The 21,950-nt window shown below is 37.8% G+C and overlaps 1 protein-coding gene across 2 annotated transcripts in view; it reads right to left on the minus strand.

The window, feature by feature from the left end:
- Positions 1–21,950, minus strand: part of LOC150077119 (leucine repeat adapter protein 25-like) — a 34,736-nt gene that overhangs the window by 7,999 nt on the left and 4,787 nt on the right. For both annotated transcript variants that reach the window (XM_090386260.1, XM_090386259.1), the window contains exon 2: positions 5,008–5,333. In XM_090386260.1, the coding sequence (XP_090242386.1) occupies positions 5,008–5,295 (288 nt within the window). In that variant the 5' untranslated portion in view covers positions 5,296–5,333. The remainder of the gene's footprint in view (positions 1–5,007; positions 5,334–21,950) is intronic.

Here is a 21,950-nt window from a genome sequence, read left to right on the forward strand (position 1 = left end):
GCTTACTGATAAATTAGAGGAAAAAGACATCCTAGATCAGCACATGGTAAAGAACATTCAAACCTTATAATAAATACTGATTCATTTATTTACTAATCACACACTGCAATTGCTGAAAATTTCTCTACATCATAATTTCCCCAGTCAAATATTAATACTTTACTGGTTGTATTCGCACATCATTTCTAAAAAGTAATAGCTCTTTTATTACAGAATTAAAATTTGCCTACACGACTGAAACTAGGCCAGGCAATCCACAAGTACATAGGTCCCGTGTGATTTCCTTTTGTGAGTCTCAGCTCACAGAACAGTTTTCCAAGAAACTTTTAATTCAGCATTGTATTTTACATTGAAATGCTAAATTAAAGATGATAAAATTTAATTTTAAAAGAAATACGTTGACAAATAAATTTCCAAAGTCGAGGATTTTGCTGAAAAAAAAAAAAAAAAAAAAACCACACACACTGCACTTGGTGATACTTTTTGATGCGCCAATTTTTTGTAGCATTTTTTGCCAACCCCATCCACATCAGCAGCAGTTAATTCGACACTCAGTTAAGGTTATTTTATTATGCACTTTTTCTAGTACAAAAATTGTGACAGATATTGAAGTTTAAGCCAATACAAAATACAGTCCATTCCGGTTATTTGGGACACATTGGGACTAGTGCATTTTGGCCCGATTAAGCAGCTGCCCCAATTATCCGAAGTTTCACGTAATTAGTTAAAAATACAATGTACCTCCCCCCTCTACAATCGGTTCACTGTACAATCAAATCACGTTATGACGAACTCGATATAGTAAAGTACCGTTCACTATATGATGTGCAGTAAGCACCGGTCATTGTGATCACATTTGTGAATTCAATTTTAATTCTATTAAATGGCGATTCTAATAAGCGAAAATAGGAGGAATATTATCCATAGGCTATAAAAGCAAAGATATATTAAGCACAAATTTACCCTTCATTACCTTACCAATTAAAAAATAAATGATACGTGAAAATCGGAAGAATATACGTGATAAGTGGGATAATTAATACGTGTTGTAATATGTACATACTAACTAGTTGACATTTCTGTTCACTGACATTTGTGGGTGGGGGGGTTAAAATTTAAAACAGTAAAAAGATAAGCAATCAATAACAAAGAACATGGCACACAAATTGCAAGTAACATGATACGTGCAAGTGAGAACAGAGTAATGAGTTACAAAGCTTTAAAAATAGGAATGAGAGAAGAGTCTGAAAATTAATTTTTTTATATGATTGAAGACTTCATGGAAGTGTAAACACATTTCACCATAATAACCCACAAAATTCCAGCTGTTGGTATTATCGCAAAATCAGTAAGATCGAGTTTACTGTCCGTTTATGATAGATTTCACTAACAGAAAAGCCCAATAAACAGGTGACTGCTAATTGTTTTTATTGTTTTATGGTTGTGACCTCCAGAATTTTGACCGAACCACGTGATACCATCGGAGACAATCGTAGAGTAATCTCCAGTGCTGCAGTCTCCTGCCTCGATTAAACGGCATGCTGTCCCAATTAAGCGAAGTAAACCTTGGCTATTTTCTGAATTGGATTCTGTTTTTTAAGATTTGCCCCAAATAAATGGCTGCCCTGATTTACTGGTGGCCCAAATAATTGAAATCCACTGTATTAGCAAGGGCACGTGATGCAAGAAAGCAAGCTTATATAGCATCAGCCAAAAAAAAAAAAAAAAAACACCCCCCCCTTCTCATTTCACTCATCCACCCACTCCAAATGTTTGTCTAGTTCTGCCTTGAATTTGTTTAAGCTATCAATTTCTACAACCACAATTAGAAGTTTGTTCCAGCAATCAGCCACCCACTGGCTAAAGACAAACTTCTGCACATCTATCCTACAACTGTCTTTCCTCAATTTGAATTTATGCCCTCTCAGGCGATTATTCTGAGCAAGAGGAAGAATCCCATCAGCATTGAGCATGCACAAACCATTCAAGGTTTTATACACCTCAATCAGAACACCTCGCAGATGCCTAGTCTCTGTAATTTTCAAAACTTAAGCCTTACTTTGTAAGAGCAATCCTTTATTCTGTTCGCTAATCTTGTTGCCCTTATCTGTACTCGTTCCAACAGCTCTACATCCTTCTTAAAATGAGGCCTCCAGACCTGTATACAGTACTCAAGGTGTGGCCTGACCACTGCCTTATACAAGGGGATAATCACCTCCTTATTCCTGCTAGAAAAATTCCTGTATATTATTGACAAAACACCATGAGCTACTCTTGCAGACCGTCTGCACTACTCAGAAAACTTCATATTTTCCTGCACAATTACCCCCAAGTCCTTTTCATTCTCTACCACTGTCAGTGTGGTACCACAGAGTTGATACATTACTCTAGGATTACTGCTTCCCATATGTAGTACTTTACATTTGTCAATGTTAAACTTCATTTGCCACCTCTCAGCCCATCTGCTCAACTTTTCTAGATCCTGTTGCAGCAGTGTACTGTCATTAGTGTCATTAACAACCCTGCCAACCTTCGTATTGTCTGCAAACTTGGACATTAAGCCTGATATACGATCATTAATATCATTTATAAATACAGAAAACAACGATGGACCCAACGTTGAACCCTGAGGGACTCCACTAATAACATTAGTCCACAAAGAGCAGTGTTCATTGATTACCACTCTCTGTCTTCTCCCACTCAACCATCCCTTTATCCATAGCAGCAATTTGCCTCCAATGCCACACTGCTCCAATTTGTGCAGCAGTCTTCCATGTGCAACAGTATCAAAGACTTTTCTAAGATCCAAATATATGATATCAAAGTTATTCTTTGCATCCAGTTCCTTTGTGACTACATCATAGTATCCAATCAAATTGGTCAGACAAGACTTCCCCTTAACAAACCCATGCTGTCTCCAAGCCATAACTGAAGTCTTGTCTAGATGATCTTGCAATGCTTCTTTAACCAGTGCCTCCATTAATTTCCCTGGAACAGAAGTTAAACTAACAGGTCTGTAATTACCTGTATCTCCCTTCGATCCTCCTTTGTGGATTGGGGTCACAATTGCACATCTCCAGTTCATGGGTACCTCCCTGAGTCCAGGGAAGCCTCATAATTATGGCTAAGGATTTGCTTACTTCCTTTGCCGCCTCCTTTAATATAACTGGATAGATTCCATCCACCCCAGGTGCCTTTCTTATGTTTATCTTCAACAATTTCTCCTCCACTTTACTCTCAGTTATTACAAGGTTCTCTAGCTTAGTGTCAGAGCTGAATACACCTCTGGCATTCCCCTCCCTGAATAACTCCTCATGTGTGAATGTAGATGCAAAATATTCATTTAGTTTGTTAGCTACCTGAGCAGGATTATCAACAGTTGAACCATCGATATCAAGTGGACCAATCTGATTCATCCCCTTCCTTCTAGAGTTTACATAAGTAAAGAACCAAGAACTCTTTGCTGTTTTTCTTTGCATCCTTTGCCAAAGATTTCTCATAATCTGCCTTCACCTGCCTAACTTCTTTTGTAACTTGGTTACAGACCAGCTTATATCTATCATAGGCTTCTGTGTCACATGTTAATTTATATGTATCCCATGCATTTTTCTTCTCTGTCACATGTCTAATTAATTCACCTGACATCCATTTAGGCCTAGATCTTGAACAATATTTCTTTGTTGGTATGAAAAGCCTAGTAGCTTCCAAGATTAATTCTTTGAATGCTTCCCATTTTGAATTTGCTGTTGGTATCATCAGTTGGTCCCACCATATAGAATTTAAATACTGTCTCAGACCACCGTAGTCATCTTTGCGAAAGCAAAATCTCTTCCCTTTACCCCTGATGGTAGTTATCTCTGAGTAAATCTCACTTCAGCACACTGTGATCAATGCCACCTAGTGGTTCCTTTATCTGCAGATGTTTAATGCATGAAGAATCACTACTGATAATCAGATCAAGAGTATTACTCCCTCTAGTTGCCTCTCAAACAAGCTGCTGTAGAAAAAAATCATCCAATAAATCCACAAAAGCCTTGCGAAGTTGTGGGTTGGTCACTCACACACAATGTGTACAGAGAGGATAGACAGGACAGAAAGGGAGGAAGGTTACACTGATTTACTGGCCCACTTTATTTTTCTGCGCAATTGCTCATTATACTCATCAGATTCATTTGGCCTATAACGCACACCTACTCTCGTTTTTCCTTTCCCAGTGCTTATGTCACACCAAACAGACTCAACATTGCATTGTCCAACTACATCAATTGGATGCACTTCCTTAGATTTTGTGTGTTTCTTAACTAACAGCATAACCCCTCCTCCCTTTCTGTCCTGTCTATCCTTCCTTACTCTCCAAATTCCAATTCTGCATTTATGTCTGTGTGATACCACGTCTCTGATATCCCAACAATATCTGCCTTTGATGTCTTGACTAACACTTCAAGCTTATTGAATTTATTAATTATACTCCTAGCATTGGTGTACATGCAAGTATACATGCACCTGTTTCTACTCTTAGTTACCCTAACACAGCCCATGTATTTACTTGTTCCACTATGACTCCCAGCAGTCCTGGAAATCCCCATTGCCTTGCTTTCCAGGCTACTGCTCAATTGCATTTCAATAGAAGTAGTGCAAGAATCACTTTTACCTCTGCCACCGGCTACTGTTAATCTATTAGTCTGTGTATCCCCCCCCAAGCTAGCAGTTTTCCGACCCATCCAACTCTGCCTCGATAGCATCAGCAAATATTGTTGCACCCTTTCTATTTATGTGTGTCCCATCCCTGTAGAAGCAGTTTCTCCTGTTAATAAGCACAGACCAGGTGCTTGTTTATATAAGATATTCAATTTATCTTATATAAACTTTGCTGTTATTACAAAAATAAAGATTTTTAGTTTCCCTGTGCAACCACCAAAAAATATTCTGTCTTCAAAATGGATGATTTACATTTCTTACATCTGACTTAAAGGAAAAGAAGTGCATAAATTTTAGTACAAAACTTACCATTTCTTTTCTGAGTAAAGCTAATTGTGCATCCAGCCTACTGGTTCGACTTGCACCTCTCACATCAGTTGCCGGGCTGCCTCTTCCACTACTGAAACCTTCTCTATCACTTTCTTCTTGTGTACTTCGTTGCAGATTAGATCTTTCTGCCATTCCACGGCTGAGATCCTGCTGTATCATAGTCCGCATAGTATGAAGTCTTTCCAATTCTTTCCACTGGGCACTACTAAAGTTCAACAAGCCACTAAGACTCTTGGGAAGTGGAGGCAGTCCTTGAAGTGAAGCCATTTTGAAGGTACAGATTAATGGAAATTACTTAGGCTCACCTTCAAATATAAGAAAGTGGTAAGTGGATTTAACTATTACATGAAATAAATAATAAAATTCTTTATACAATTACACAAATAAAAAAACAGAAATGCAAAATATGAACTTGAGTTACTTTTATAATTTTTATGTTCATTATTTAATTTTTATAAATTTTAAAGGGTATTTTGCAAAATGATTGCAAACTTCAGGAAATAATGTAATGTAATTCTGAATCAAAAATAGTACATGCACATATATCAGGCTCTAGCACAATGGATCCCAAAGTTTACATGCCTAAGCACCCTCTCAATATACTCATCCAACCCCCTTAAAAAAAGTAAATAAAGGCTGATGGCAAATTTATGCATTTATCTTCAATTTATACATCACATTACTAAGTGCAAAGTTGCCCTCAGTAATTGGTTTATTTGCTCTTTTTAAAACTATGAATAATTCAATCTGGTCACCGTATAGATGCTTGATTTCTAAACACCAACTTACAAGACTTGCATCTCTCCTTGATATACTCCTCTGTGATCTTAACCAATCTATTAATCTTCTCTTTACCTTTTCCAACATGTCCACATTGTTCCTAAAATGTGGTTTCTCATCTCATAAGAAATATTCAAGATGTGGTCTAACAATCACTTTATAACATATAATGAAGCACTTTCTAAAATGTCACACTGTTGCAAGGTATATCACCATTTAGTATCATTAACTCTGATTTCCATTCACTGCACATGTTGATGTAACTGACTGATTAAAATGCAATTAATTAATACATTAAAAATTTGTGATACCTATTTTTCTGTTCTTCTTACTATAGTAAAATCTCGTTAATACAAAGTTCAAGGGACCTAAATTTTCACGTTTTGTAATAACGAGGTTTGTAGTAATGAGATCCCCAAAAGTGTCAAAATTTTACCTTTACAGTATTATTGTTATTATTTTTTGGCATATACTATATATCTAAGAATAATAATAAATAATAATATCAAAAATAAAAAACGATTTAAATTAATTAATTAAAAAAATAAATTAATTTAAATTAATAAAATAAAATAATTAAAATAAAAACAAAAGCCTTGTCTAACAATAAGTAGGATTAACACTTCTTAAAGATTTTATTTTATTTGTAAGATAAACTAAGAGAAAAGCAATTAACAGAAATTAAAATATTTTACAGTACATATTGTGACATATACAATATACAATAGTATCACACTAAAAGAATTAATCTTAATAAAAGGGGAGACATACAATCCATGTTTGCACAGTTTTTGTCCTATATGCATTTTTAACTACAGCACAGACATTATAAAATGCAATAGTTGTTTCTTTATCAACATTACTGCAGGCCAACACATTCTCTATTACGCTCAATGCATTTTGGGCATCTTTTTTTAGATGGTAGTGTGTGTACTTCTTCACTTTCGCTGTTGCTGGTAACAAAAACATCATCGTTTTGCTTAGTGCTTAGCAGCTCTTCTGGTGTTGCATTGCTGTGGTAGAAATGACATGTATCTTCACAAACTTTAAATTTGCCAACAAAATCCACAGCTCCTTCAAATTCTCCCATTCCTCAATGTTGCTATCACATTTGTCTGCTGGACCATGTTTTTCATGGTTCAGCAGACAGCTTCAGAAAGAGTGGCTCTCTCCAAAGCCACTCTTTCTGAAGCAGGTGATTATGACACTTGATGCAATACTGTCCCAAGCAATAACAAGATTACGGATAGCATCCAAGACATTCCAATTTAGTTGCAAATTGTTCTCCCTCCCTCCTATGTTGAGGATCAAGTAACTTATCAGGCAAGCTCTATATGCTCCCTTGTGGTTATAAATGCCTTGATCCAGTGGTTGCATAAAACTGGTGGTAAAAAAAAAAAGTAAACTGCAGCCATTATCACCCACTGCAGGATGGAAGCCTACTCAACAATTCATGTTGAGGGAAATAGACCATAATCTGCCATGCTGGTCCAGTGCAGGTTGGAAGATCGTCCATATTTAGCAGTCAGGGGCTTGATCCCCAGTCTACTCAAAGAGTGTGTACTACTGCACTCCAGCTCCTGACCACTCGGCTAAGGATGGTAATGGGAGGTTAAAAACAACAGCCATATATTTGTTAACTTAAGTGTCTTGGCAGAATGTGCTGTACAATGATCTAGAATCAAAAAAATGTTCCTTTTTTCTGAAGCCATTCTTCTGTACACTTTTGATCACCAAGACTGAAAAATTTGACCGTAAGTCAAGCACTTCTATTGGCCATATAATCACAGGGAAGTTGGTTAACTTCTTTAAAACACCTTGGCTTGGAAAACTTACCGATCACCAGTTTTGTATTTACATTTGAATTGCAGCATAACAGAATAGTGAGTCTTTGTTTACTTAATTTTCTATCATGACAAGATTCTCCTCAAACAGCAAATGTTTTCTTTGGCAGCAAATTATAAAATAAACCTGTCTCATCAGGATTAAAAATATCCTCTGTCTCATATTTTTCAAGAATGGACTATACAGAGCACAACCAGTCTGTAGCCTTTTCCTTGTCAACTAATCCAGACTCGCTGCAAACATTTCACGAAACCAAGTTATTCCTGTCTTTAAATATTTGGAGCTAGCCACTGCTGCATTTGAAGTTGCTAATTCCATGTTGCTGAGCCAGATAATTTGCCTTTTCTTGCAAAATCAGACCTGACATTGGCAAATTAGATGCACACATTTGTTGGTACCACTCGAAACGTTTTGTTTCAAGCTCCTCGTGTTTTGAACCACGAATTCGTTTCCTGCTTTTTTATTTTTTATTGCTGCTCCAGTGTCACGCAGTTCTTCAAGTTTTTTCGGTTTTTCAGTATTGTAGATGAAGTAGGTAAAGGGATGTTGTATTCCTTTGCAATGTCCGTTTTGTTAAGTTCAATCCTATCAGCCTCTTGCATAATTTTCAGTTTAATTTCCAGGCTCAATTTCATCAGTGTACATTTTGTAACCATAATACTACTAGATGAGATTTAATATAAACAAACTTTAAATTAATTTATAGACAAGTTCCAAAAAAGACATCAGCTCTGATAAAATGGCACAAAAAATAGATTACTGTATACTGTAGCAAAAGATTCTTTGAACTGGCATAACTATTGCAACTGACCTTAATTTCGTGGGGAGTGAGGGAGTGTATGTAACCAACTTAGAAAAACTGTTTATTCTTTTGTTAATTTAACATGTTTTCAGAATGCACTTATGTAGCTACTATGAACCAGCTTTGTTTATACAAAAATAATTTCTAACAAGTCAGTGCCATCCTTTGGGAAGCAGGGAACTGGGTGGCCGGGGACAATAATCGGACAGCTGTGCTAAGATTTGTATTAAACGTACAAAATAACAATATTTATTTCTCATGGGGTGAAAACGAACTGTGTAATATATATTAACCAAATTTTGTAATAAACGATTATGCTTACATAGAAAAGCTTATTCTTTCGCAGGGGAATGGTATGTATTTCATATAAACGAGTACTTTGTATAAACCGAGTTTGTATTAACGAGATTTTACTGTAGTTGGCCAGTGAGATCTGGACATTTTGAGTGGGGTGTTGAATTATTTTTGAAATGTGCAGTTCTGTTAGCGCCAAAAAAAAGTTTGGAAAGCACTAGTATAATGAAATAACCTGTTCGTAGTCTCTACTGGCAAAATTTCAGAAGTTATCTTAGCAGTGTGCCCATGCTGTTCAGAGAACCTCAGATTCTATAGTCGATCCCAAGTGCTTTTCATTATTGCATGTGGTGCTACCCAAGTAGTACGTTATTCTAGGATTACTACCAGATGCAGGAGCTTGAATTTTCTAATCTTAATCAGTCCATCCAAATCAAGGACATTTGAGTCAATTCTATGATGACATACTGGAATAAATTTTGTTCCACAGAAAATAATGGAGTCACTATGTTAAAGAAGTAATGCAGTTATACTACAGTCGCAGCATGGATATGTTAAGGTGCAATCTTGTTGTCTAATCAATCTTATTGGATACTAATGATGCAGTAACAAAGGAACTGAATGCAAAAAATAATTTTGATATCATATACAATAAACCCTCACTAATCCAGATGTCAGATAATCCGGATCGAAATATGAAAAATTCTGTTCACAGTTGAATACTTTGAAAGACACTGAATTTAGGAAGGCAGATGAGTAACTCTGACTGCCCGCAGATTGACTGTGCAGAGAGAGAGACGGAACATACATTACATTGTCTTGCATGCTGTTCAGTATCGTTGTTGACTCTAAGTTGGATGGAGGTCTGACTCAGAAGTATATACATATGTACATAAGTCAACATATTTTTTTATAATTATGGGTTCTAAAGAATTAAAAAGTGGAATAAAAAGAAAACACACTACTTTAACTAACATTAACAAACTCAAAGTGATAGAACAACTTGGAAATGATATTCCTAGGAAAAAAACTGCCGAAGAATTTGGTATTGGCCAACAGACCGTGTCAGATATTAAAAAAACAAAAAGAGGAATCCATAAAGACATTTCTTTAACATTCGATATAGGGAGTGATAAAAGCAGTGTATCAAACAGACAGACAAACTCATATTTAGGGCCACCCGTAATTTCTTACATATACCCATTTATTTATTATGTCTGTAAATTTCATGTGTTCTCTGGTCAATTTCCTAGACGAAAAAATTCCCAGTTTCTGGGGAAAATAACCTTGCTATCTATGCCTGAGCTCGACTAACTCAGCCATGGAGTGAAAAAAGCCCATTAAAGTTCCTTGCGTCATCGACGCAAGGGTGAAAAGGCTTTTCCACTTAGCTTGGGGAGGATGGTAAAATAAAAACTAGACAGACATTTAAAGAGCCAAAAGGAGTGTTGCTGGAAGAAGCTGTATTTAAGTGGTATTCACAGCAACGAAAAGGTGGTGTTGGTGTGCGACTCCAATGCCACTTGATAAATGTAAAAAGACAATACACATTTATTATTACTAGCCATATAGTGCAAGGAAGCCTGAGGCTTATGCTGCACCAGCCAAAAAAAAAAAAATTTCCAAGTTACCCAGAGAGAGAGAGAGAGAAGTACAAGGGAATCACCAAGAAAGAGAAGAATGATGATATCCAGCTCAGGACCCTGGGTGTACCAAGCCCATACTCACCAGATGTGAGCCCCTGGGGTAAAATTTGTCCACTATTGGTGGATAAATGTATTGTCTTTTTATAGTTTTTAAATAAAGACTCTACAGCGATATATTTTTTTATTTATTTTCATCAGCACTATCTATATTGTTAAATTTTCCATTTATTTGTGTTCTAAGGTTTTTCTTTGTCTTTTAGGGCTATCTTTTGCTTCACTAAACTGGATTATCACTTAATCCTGATGACCTTTCCCCCCATTTAATCCAGATTAGTGAGTTTACTGTACTTGGATTTCAGGAAAGCCTTTGATACTGTTGCACATAAAAGATTGCTGTACGTATTGGAGCACTGTGGCATTAATGGCAAGTTATTAATATAGATAAAGGGTTAGTTCAATGGGAGAAGATAGAGATTGGTTATTAAGGGACACTGCTCTTTGTGAACCAATGTTATTAGTGGAGTCCCTCAGAGTTCAGTGCTATGCCCATTGTTGTTTAATATATTTATTTAATGATACTGATGAAGGTACAGCAAGCTTAATGTCTAAGTTTGTAGATAATACAAATGTTGGCAGGGTAGTTAATGACAGAATGCTACTGCAATAAGATCTAGAAAAATTAGGCAGATGGGCTGAGAAATGGAAACTGAAGTTTAACATTGACAAATGCAAGGTACTGCATATGAGTGGCAGTAATCCCAGATTAAAGTACCAACTGTATGGTACTACACTCGGGGTAATAGAAAATTTTGTGCACTCAGATATAAAGTTCTCTGAGCAGTGCAGACAGTCTGCCAGGCAAGCTTCTATGGTTTTGTCAATAATATACAAGAATTTTGCTAGCAGGGATAATGAGATGATTATCCTATTGTCCAAGGTAATGGTTAGGCCACTTCTTGAGTACTGCTACAGATCCGGGGAGCCTCACTTTAGGAAGGATTGAGATCTGCTGGGAGGGGTGCAAAGAAGGACAATGAGATTGGTTCAGGGAAAGAAAGGGTGGTCTTACCAAGAAATGCTTCAGTTCTGCAAACTCCAGTGTCTGGAGACTAGGCACCTGTAAGGTGATCTGACTGAGGTGCTTAAGACTGATTTTTATTACATTTTTTTAGCATGTGCTAAATTTAATTTTCAGCATATTTTTAATTATTTCATTCACTTTTTCTTTCTTTAATTTTATACAGACTTCTAGATGGCATAGCCCTTTAAGAATATGTCAATGATGCATTTCTTGAATTCATTTGATAATACCTTCAAAAAATGCTATGAGGCTGATGGGGTAGTATGAGCATTTTGGAATTTTCTAAAAAACAATTTAACAAATTTTAAAAAAAATATGGTACCAAAAATTTTAAATTGTGCTTCATAATTTTTAATCACATACATTTACAAATGCAAAAGATTCCAGTAGTCAGGTTTGTGGATTACATACCTACTGAGTGAGATAGATCAGTTATAGCTTGGGAAACCTTACCCGGGCACACAGTTTTATGTATCTGCTAGGACAGGAGTGGCCAACTTAATTTGTGATGCGATCTTCTTTTTTCCTTCAAAATGTTCCACGATCTACCATCTCAAAAATTTCATTGCACAAGGTGCACAAATCGAGGGATGACTGTATATTTAAAATTCGTCGTGATCGATCGAAATTAAATCTGCGATCGACTCATTGGCTACCCCTGCGCTAGGAGATACATAAGCCATAATTGTGCTGTTTCTTTGTAAGCCTTTCTTTGTAAGAGCAACCCTTTATTCTATTCACTAATCTTGTTGCCCTTCTCTATACTCGTTCCAACAGCTCTACATCCTTCTTAAAATGAGGCCTTCAGACCCATATACAGTACTCAAGGTGTACCTGAGCATTGCCTTATACAAGGGGTAATCACTTCCTTATCCCTGCTAGAAAAATTCCTGTATATCATTGACAAAACACTATGAGCTACTCTTAAAGAAGTGTGCACTGCTCAGAAAACTTCATATCTGCCTGCACAATTGCCCCCAGGTCCTTTTCGTTCTCTACCACTGTCAGTGTGGTACCACATAGTTGATATGTCGCTCTGGGGTTACTGCTTCCCATATTAACATTTGTCAATGTTAAACTTCATTTGCCACCTCTCAGCCCATCTGCTCAACTTTTCTAGATCCTGTTGCAGCAGCGTACTGTCATTAGTGTCCTTAACTACCCTGCCAACCTTCGTATCGTCTGCAAACTTGGACATTAAGCTTGATATACCATCATCAATATCATTTATAAATACAGAAAACAACAATGGACCCAACAATGAACCCTGAGGGACTCCACTAATAACATTAGTCCACAATGAGCAGTGTCCATTGATTACCACTCTGTCTTCTCCCACTCAACCATCCCTTTATCCATAGCAGCAATTTGCCTCCAATGCCACACTGCTCCAATTTATTCAGCAGTCTTCCATGTGCAACAGTATCAAAAGCCTTTCTAAGATCCAAATATGATATCAAAGTTATTCTTTGCATCCAGTTCCTTTGTGACTACATCATAGTATCCAATCAAATTGGTCAGACAAGACTTCCCCTTAACAAACCCATGCTGTCTCCAAGCCATAACTGAAGTCTTGTCTAGATGATCCTTCTTTAACCAATGCCTCCATTAATTTTCCTGGAACAGAAGTTAAACTAACAGGTCTGTAATTACTTGTGTCGCCCTTTGATCTTCCTTTGTGAATTAGGGTCACATTTACACATCTCCAGTCCATGGGTGCCTCTCCTGAGTCCAAAGAAGCTCTCATAATTACGGCTAAGGGTTTGCTTACTTCCTTTGCTGCCTCCTTTAATATAACTGGATAGATCCCATCCACCCAGGGTGTCTTTTTTATGTTTATCTTCCACAATTTCTCCTCCACTTTCCTCTCAGTTATTACAAAATCATCTAGCTCACTGCCAGAGTTTAACTCACCGCTGACATTCCCCTCCCTGAATAACTCCTCAATGGTGAACGTAGATGCAAAATACTCATTTAGTTTGTTAGCCACCTGAGCAGGATCATCAACAGTTGAGCCATCAATATACAGTGGACCAATCTGATTCATCTCTTTGCTTCTAAAGTTTACATAGATTTTTCAGGTTCTATACAGTGGGACCAACTGATGATGTTATCCACACCAAATTCTAAATGGGAAGCATTCAAGGAAGTAATCTTGGAAGCTACCAGGCTTTTTGTTCCAACTAAGAAATACTGCTCTAGGTTCAGGCCCAAATAGATGTCAGATGAACTGATGAGACTCATGGCAAAGAAGAAAAATGCATTGGGGGATGCACATAAATTGTCAGGTGACACAGAAACCTATAATACAAGCAAAGGCAGATTATGAAAAATCTTTGGCAAAGGATGGAAAGAAAAACAGCAAAGACTTCTTTACTTATATGAACTCTAAAAGGAAGGGGATGATTCAGATTGGTCCACTTGATATCAACAGTTTGACTGTAGATGATTCTCAGGTAGCTGCCGAACTAAATGAGTATTTTTCATCTACATTCACACATGAGGAGTTATTCAAGGAGGAGAGAGCCAGATGTTTATCAAACTCTAACAGGGAGTTAAATGATTTCGTAATAACTGAGAGTAAAGTGGAAGAGAAATTGTTGTAGTTAAACATAAGAAAGGCACCTGGGCGGATGGAATCTATCCAGTTATATTAAAAGAGGCAGCAAAGGAAGTAAACAAACCCTTAGCTATAATTATGAGAGCATCCTTCGACTCGGGGGAAGTCCCCATGGACTGGAGATATGCAAATATATCTCCAATTCACAAAGGGGGATCAAAGGGTGACAAGTAATTATAGACCTATTAGTTTGACTTCTGTTCCAGGGAAATAATGGAGTCACTGTTTAAAGAACCATTGCAGGATCATTTAGATAAGTCTGCAGCAATAATTGTGAGGGGATTCTTCCTCTTACTTGGATTACAAACCTGAGAGGGGCATAGATTCAAACCCCAAATGCAAGAGTTATTAGAACCTATAGTACTTAATACTGTGCATGGGCTGCATGTTGAGAAGATGAAAGAAGATACTTGTTGACATTACACTTGAATTTCTGTAGATTTTGACTTTTTGGAAATGCATATGAAGGAAGGTTGTTCCAGAAACCGGAAGTTGAATGAATAAATGAGAAAAAAGAAAAGGTGGTTCTTTGAGTTTGAAACTGAACAGAAAGGATGTTGACTAGTTGTGACAAGTGTTCAGACTGCTTTGGAAGAGAGAGCAGGAACAGAAGCCAATTGAGAAGAACAGCTCTCATGGAAGTAGCTATAGAAAATGATTGCAGCAGAAACAGAACATCTATGACACAGACAGTGGAGACTCTGTTAGAAATGAGTCATTAATTTGCCTAACTGTCCTCTTTTGAATGGAATCTAGAAGCCTGTGAGAGAGAGACATTTTGGGGGTGCTGTCCCAGATGTGGGAACAATATTCTATGGTAGGGTGGATTTGCGATTTGTACAGCATGAACATCTCTTTGGAAGAAAACTAACGCTGAGAGCGAAAGAGAAAACCCAGTTTTTTAGATGCAGAGGAAGCAATATTTGTAATATGCTTAGGTCAAGAGAGAATAGAAGTCAGGGTAAGCCCCAATAGAGATATACAATCTTGCCTAGAAATCGGAGTGTCATCGAATATAAGCATAGGAGTAGAAGAATCCTTTTATGTGAGATATAAAACAGGTCTGAGTTTTTGAAGGGTTGAAATTAAGTTATCTTCGTGCTACTGGAGAATTACCTAGAGATCAGCATTTAAGGAATTGGTAATGGACATTCATGAAGTTGAGGCTGTTTGTGCAGGGAAAGGTTTCTCAAACTGGAGGTAGATGAAATGTGCAATCATCAGCTATGAATAGTTGGTCAATGGAAGTAGGTCAATAATACACAAGAGGAAAAGAGTGGGAGAAAACACTGAACCTTGGGGAACAACAGCTATAGTGGAGAAGTTAGAAGACAGAGAGCCATCTAGCATCACCCACAGTGAGTGGTCAGATAGAAAACTGGATACTCAAAAAAAAAAAAAAAACAGTTGGCAAACCATAAGATGGAAGCTTATTTAAAAGACCTTTATAGCGAACACAATCAAAAGATCAAAGCCCTTGAAATGTCAAGAGCAAATACTTAAGTTTCACCAAACTTTTCATTAAATTCGTCCACAGATGGGTAACATAAGCTAGAACATCACCAGTGCATCGACGCTGGCAGAATCCATACTGGCAATAACTGATCAGATGGAAGGTTTCTAGATAGTTTAAGGAGTTGGCAGTTAATTGATTTCTCCATTAGTTTAGAAAAAGTATTTTTTTTTTTTTTTATATAAACCCCACACACGAGAGGTATTAGAACCTATAGTACGTAATACCCTGCTTGGGTTGGAGGTTGAGAGGACGAAAGAAGACATTTGTTGACATTGGACTTAACTTCAATAGACTGTAATTTCAGGAAATATGTATGACGGAAGGTCGTTCCAGAAAACGGCAGTTGAATGAATAAACGAGGAAGATGAAAAGTTGGTTCTGTGAGTTTTAAGTTGGACAGTAAATGGATGGCTGGTGGCGGCACGTGTTCGGACTGTTTTGAAAGAGAAAGCGGGAATTATAGAAGCCAATTCAGAAGAACAGTGCCCATGGAAGTAACTGTGGAAGAGGCATGCAGCAGAAACAGTACGTCTATGAAAGAGCGAGTGGAGAGACTCTGTTAGAGATGAATCATTAATTAACCTAACTGCCCTCTTCTGAATGGAATCAAGAAGCCTGAGAGAGGTTTTGGAGGTACCACCCCAGATGTGGGAACAATATTCCATTGCAGGGCGGATTTGAGATTTATACAGAGTGAGCAGCTGTTTGGAAGAAAAGTAACGCCAAGAGCGAAAGAGAAAACCAAGTTTTTTTAGATGCAGAGGAAGCAATATTTGTAATGTGCTTGTGCCAAGAGAGATTAGAAGTCAGGGTAATCCCCAAAAGAGATATCATTTTGCCTAGAAATCTGAGTGTCACTAAAGATACGCATAGAAGCAGAAGAATCCTTTTTGCAAGATATAAGACAAGACTGAGTTTTAGAAGGGTTGAAATCAACTAAGTGTCTTTGCCCCACTGGAGAATTACCTGAAGATCGGCGTTTAAGGAATTGGTAGCAGATTTTTGAGAAATTGAAGCTGATTGAGCAGGACAAGGTTTCTCAAAATGGAAAGTGGAATGCAATGTGCTATCATCGGCAAAACTATGGATAGGATTTCCAGTCAATGGAAGAAGGTCATTAATATACAAGAGGAAAAGAGTGGGGGAAAGAACTGAACGTTGGGGGACACCGGCATTAGTGGAGAAGTTAGAAGACAGAGAGCCATCTATCATCACCCTCAGTGAGCGATCAGAGAGAAAACAGGATAACCAATTACTAAAAACAGTTGGTAAACCATAAGATAGAAGCTTGTTTAGAAGACCTTTATGCCAAACACGATCGAAAGCCTTTGAGATGTCAAGAGCAACTACTTGTGTTTCACCGAACCTTTCCATTGAATTAGTCCATAAATGGGTACATAAGCCAGAATATCACCATTGGATCGACACTGACGGAATCCATACTGGCAATTGATCTGACGGAAGGTTTCTAGGTAGTTTAAGAGTTGGCGGTTAATTGATTTCTCCATTACTTTAGAAAGAGTAGAAGTAATTGCAATGGGACGATAAATGGATGGGAGGGATTTGTCACCCTTTTTAGGAACTGGCTGGATATGAGCAAATTTCCAAGCAGAAGGAAAAACACCTTCGGAATAAGAAAGTGAAAAAAGGCGGCAAAGAATAGGAGTAAGTTCAGGAGCACAGGTTTTGAGAACAAGTGGAGAAATACCATCGGGACCTGGAGCTTTCTTAGCATCAAGATTCGTCAAAATCATTCTGACATCCTTGTGACGGAAGACCACAGGAGGCATTGAATGGAGCATGTTGGGAATGGTGGGAGGTGTTTTACCAAGATTATTAATACATGAGTTGGAAGAAAAATGGGATGCTAGCAGGTCAGCTTTATCCTTGGCTGAAGTGACAACAGAACCATCTGGTTTGGACAGAGGTGGGAGCAGAGATGGGCAAAAGTTGCGGCCAATAGCTTCGGCAAGAGACCAGAATGCTCGGCTACCATCAGGGCAAGAAGCAAGTTTTCTACTCTTAGCCTGTTCAAACTCTAGTTTGGACTGATTAATAACTGCTTTACAATTGTTGCGAGCTTTGGTGTAGGCAGAAAATGAAACTGGAGAATTAGAAACAAGCTAATTACGATACACAACATTCTTCTCTTGAACAGCCTTAGCACATTTATTGGAAAACCAAGGTTTAGATAAAGGACTAGATTTTAAAGTTGAGTGTGGGATAAAGGATTCCATTCCTGCAAGAATAATTTCACTGACACGATCTTTGCAAACGTTGACATCAGAAGTTTTGAAACAGTAATCCGACCAAGAAAAAGAAGAAAAGAAGTCTCGCAGGTCATCCCATTTTGCATTCTTGTAATGCCAAACAACACGAGGTTGGGAATAGCCATGAGATAAAGGTTCCATTGGAGAAGAGACAATCACCAAGTTGTGATCTGAAGTGCCTAAAGGACCTGTCACTTCGACCATGTACTTAGATGGGTTGTTTGTGAGAATAAGGTCAAGCGTATTGGCTGTATGATTAGGATTGTCCGGTATTCCTGTAGGTAAATGAACAATCTGTGCTAGATCATTAGTAAATGCAAAAGCCTCAGCATCTCGACCTGCTGGGTCGGTGTGACTAGAAAACGGAAGCCAGCTGGAGTTGTGAACATTAAAATCACCAAGGAAAATTACCTCACTGTTAGGAAAGTTGGACTGGAGAAAGTCAAGTTGCAAAGAGAGGAAGTCAAAGAGCTCCAAGTGATTAGTGGAGTTGGGAGAACGGTAGACACAACAGATGAATTTGACACAATGAGGTAGAGAGATTTTAAGCCAGAGGAGATCAAAGAGAGGAGATTCCAAATTGCCAAGTCTCTGATAGGAAATATCAGAACGGACATACGCACAAGTACTATCTTTGAGGCGAAAGGAATCATACAGCGAATAATTTGGGCATCTGAGATGAGCAGTATTTGAATCAACCGATAACTGAGATTCTGTCAGAAAAGTACATGGGGTTTGGCAGACTGCAAGTGGAAATGGACATCGTTGAGATTAGAACTGAGACCACGTATATTTGTGAAATGAATTAGGAAGTGCTTGGGAGGTTTACATATTTTCGCAGATAAGCTTGCTCTATTAGTTTGACAATTCATGGTGTATTCAATAGTAAGAAAAAGTGGGTGGAACATGCTGTATGAAGTAATGAAATTTTTGGATATGGCATAAATATGGTAAGAATATACCCAGATTTTTGATATAATGTGGCCTCGACAATGCTCCCCACATACACCCTACTCGGACTCCCTCCAGTCACTATCTGGCAGAGTAGAGGTGGCAAGTTTATACACTAGCTGATCTGGAAGCCTCCTAGAGAGTTACCAATAGGTTCGGTCCGGTGTACTAACTAGCGGCCAGTCTACGAACACCATTTTAGAGCTGTACCCTCGAAATGTAAGGAATATTGGATCTCGCCACGATGTTCATCATAACCTCAAAAGTCATCAATCATACTGCATGATGGAAGAGATAGGGAAGGGTTGACCGGAACTTAGCTCTAGAGACTAAACATGGGTTCCACCACTTCAAGCCTCCAATAAGCAAAGTGCTGGTATTGCACCGGTTGATGAGAGTCATCTACCACCTAGTACTGCCTGGTAACATAGAGGGGCGGCGTTCCTCCATGTGGTGTGGGCGCCACACCTCGACCCCTGCTTACGTTGGTTCACACCTGGGTGGTCACCCACCATGTACTTGCGCATGGAGGGTATACCCAGGATTACTAAAAGTCCCACCATCGTGAAGGTGCAAGCAGAGGATTTGGCTGTCAGAGACCATCCGGGCTTCGCCGAAACTGGGTCCACTTGACTTGAGTGTCACCCGAATATTAGTTCCATCAGCGTTTTAGACTCCCAGGTAGTAAGTACAGCTTGTTTGGCATATCTGAGAGAATGTCTGTGACAACCCCAAGGACTAAGTAAAAGAAGTAAATACAATGGGATAATAACTGGATGGGAAATTTGTCGCCCTTTTAAGGAACTGGCTGGATATGAGCAAATTTTCAAGCAGAAGAGAAAACACCTTTAAAAGAGAAAAAAAAGGTGACACAAAACATGAGTAAGTTCAGGAGCACAGGTTTTGAGAACAAGTGGAGAAATACTATCAAGGCCTGGAGTTTAGCATCGAGATTGTTCAAAATCCTTCTGACATCCTTTTGATGGAAGACCATTGAAAGGAGGCACTGAATGGAGTGTACTGGGAATTGTAGGAGGTGGTTTAACAAGATCATCAATACATGAGTTGGAAGAAAAGTAGGATGCTAGTATGTCAGCTTTATATTTTGGCTGAAGTGGCAATAGAACCATCTGGTTTTGACAGAGGTGGGAATATAGATGGGCAAAAGTTGTGGCTTTGGCAAGAGACCAAAATGCTCGACTATCATTTGGTCAGGAAGCAAGTTTTCTACTCTTAGCCTGTTCGAAGTCTAGTTTGGGATGGTTAATAACTGCTTTACAACTGTTGCGAGCTTAGGTGGAGGCAGAAAACGAACCTGGAGATTTGGATAAAAGCCAATTGCGATATGCAACATTCTTATCTTGAACAGATTTAGTACATTTATTGGAAAACCAAGATTCAGTAATAAGATTTCAATTCTGTAATAAGGACAAGACTTTAAGATGGAGTGTGGAATAATAAAGGATTTCAACCCTAGAAGAATAATTTCACTGACATTCTGAGCAAATGATATCAGAAGGTTTGAAACAGTAATCTGACCAACGAAAAGAAGAAAATAAATCTCGCAGATCATCCCATTTTGCATTCTTGTCATGCCAAACAACATGAAGTTAAGAATGGCCACAAGAGAAAGGCTCCACTGGAGAAAAGACCATCACTAAGCTGTGATCTGAGGTGCCTACAGTACCACTCACCTCAACTGCATACTTAGAAGGGTTGTTTGTGAGAAAAAGATCAAGTGTGTTGGTTGTATGGCTAAGATTGTCTGGTATTCTGGTAGGTAAATGAACAATCTGTGAGAGGTAATTAATAACTGCAAAAGCCTCAAACCAACAAGATTTAAAAAATATATAAAAACAGATCATGAATGCAATTTCTGGGACCCCATTCCTTGAATGAGAGGACACTTCTTAATCTTATGGTTAGACTATTTCTAGTGCAAGGTCCATAATTCACAGATACTGAACCTATGACTAACTGATTCCTCATAACCTGTAACCTTAATCTTCTGCTAGTGTGGCATTTAACGGACACCACTTTTAAAATTGTTTTTTTTTTTTTTTTAATTCGTAAACAAAATCAAAACCTCCCATGCACCTTTGCCCACTAATATTCTCTAACTTATACAATATTTTATGTTTTCATATCAATATACTATGAATTGCAAGAAATTAATATTTCGTTTGCTGTTTAACAGATGTTAGGCAACCAAACATGACACTTTCTTCAGGGCAATTCCCATTCCCACGAGAGGTCTGAGAGATGCCAGTGACTAGTATCTAATTGTGCCACAGAGCTTTGGTTTCATTGGCTAAATGTGAAAAAAAAAAAAATAGATGACAATAAAGTTGCATTGATTTCTTTCATTTACCTTTGTTTGATATTTTTTGAGTTTGGAAAATTCATAATTAATAGATAAGTTTTCAATTCAGTAAAAAGCTAAAAATTAATTTTTTATAATTAAATAAAAAGGGGCCTCTCACAGAAGCCCATTGTCTGTTAAATTGAGGATTTAAGTAATAGGAGTTTAACTATCATCGAAAAAACATTTATAATTATAAACCACGTCATAATGTGGCAATGAGTTATAGTCTTAATGTAGCTCCAAATGATTTTAAATATTATAGATTAGAGTCTAAAAATATCTACAAAATATATGATGTGTGACAATAAAGTTCCTGGACTGGTGCAATAAAAAGAACACAATATGAAGGAGCTCAAAAATGGTTTTATTTTTATTGAAAGCAATCACTATAAGCAATCAGCAATAAGTGCACTAACTCAGTGAGTTAGTGCACTTATTGCACCATTCTAAGTTTCTGAAAAGAGTCAGCAAAGGCATCCAAAGAGATGTTCAGTTCAATGGTTACATTATTATGTCCTCAACATCCTGAAATCTTTTTCCTTTGAGGTCAGTTTTCACCTTGGAAAAGAGGAAGAAGTCTGCTGGTGATAGATCGGGAGAGTAGAGTTTGTTTGTTTGTTTCGGGATTTATTGGGCGCATCGGCAACTATGACCATAGTGCGCCAGGAGAGTAGAGTGGATGGTTGAGCTGTATGATGCCATTTTTTGTCAGAAATGTCTTCATAAGTGCAGAATGGGTGGGGACATTGTCG

The sequence above is a fragment of the Mastigoproctus giganteus genome, chromosome 12 (genome assembly GCF_048544385.1).
Source record: "Mastigoproctus giganteus isolate SK-2022 chromosome 12, ASM4854438v1, whole genome shotgun sequence".
In the NCBI taxonomy this organism is placed as follows: Eukaryota; Metazoa; Arthropoda; class Arachnida; order Uropygi; family Thelyphonidae; genus Mastigoproctus; species Mastigoproctus giganteus.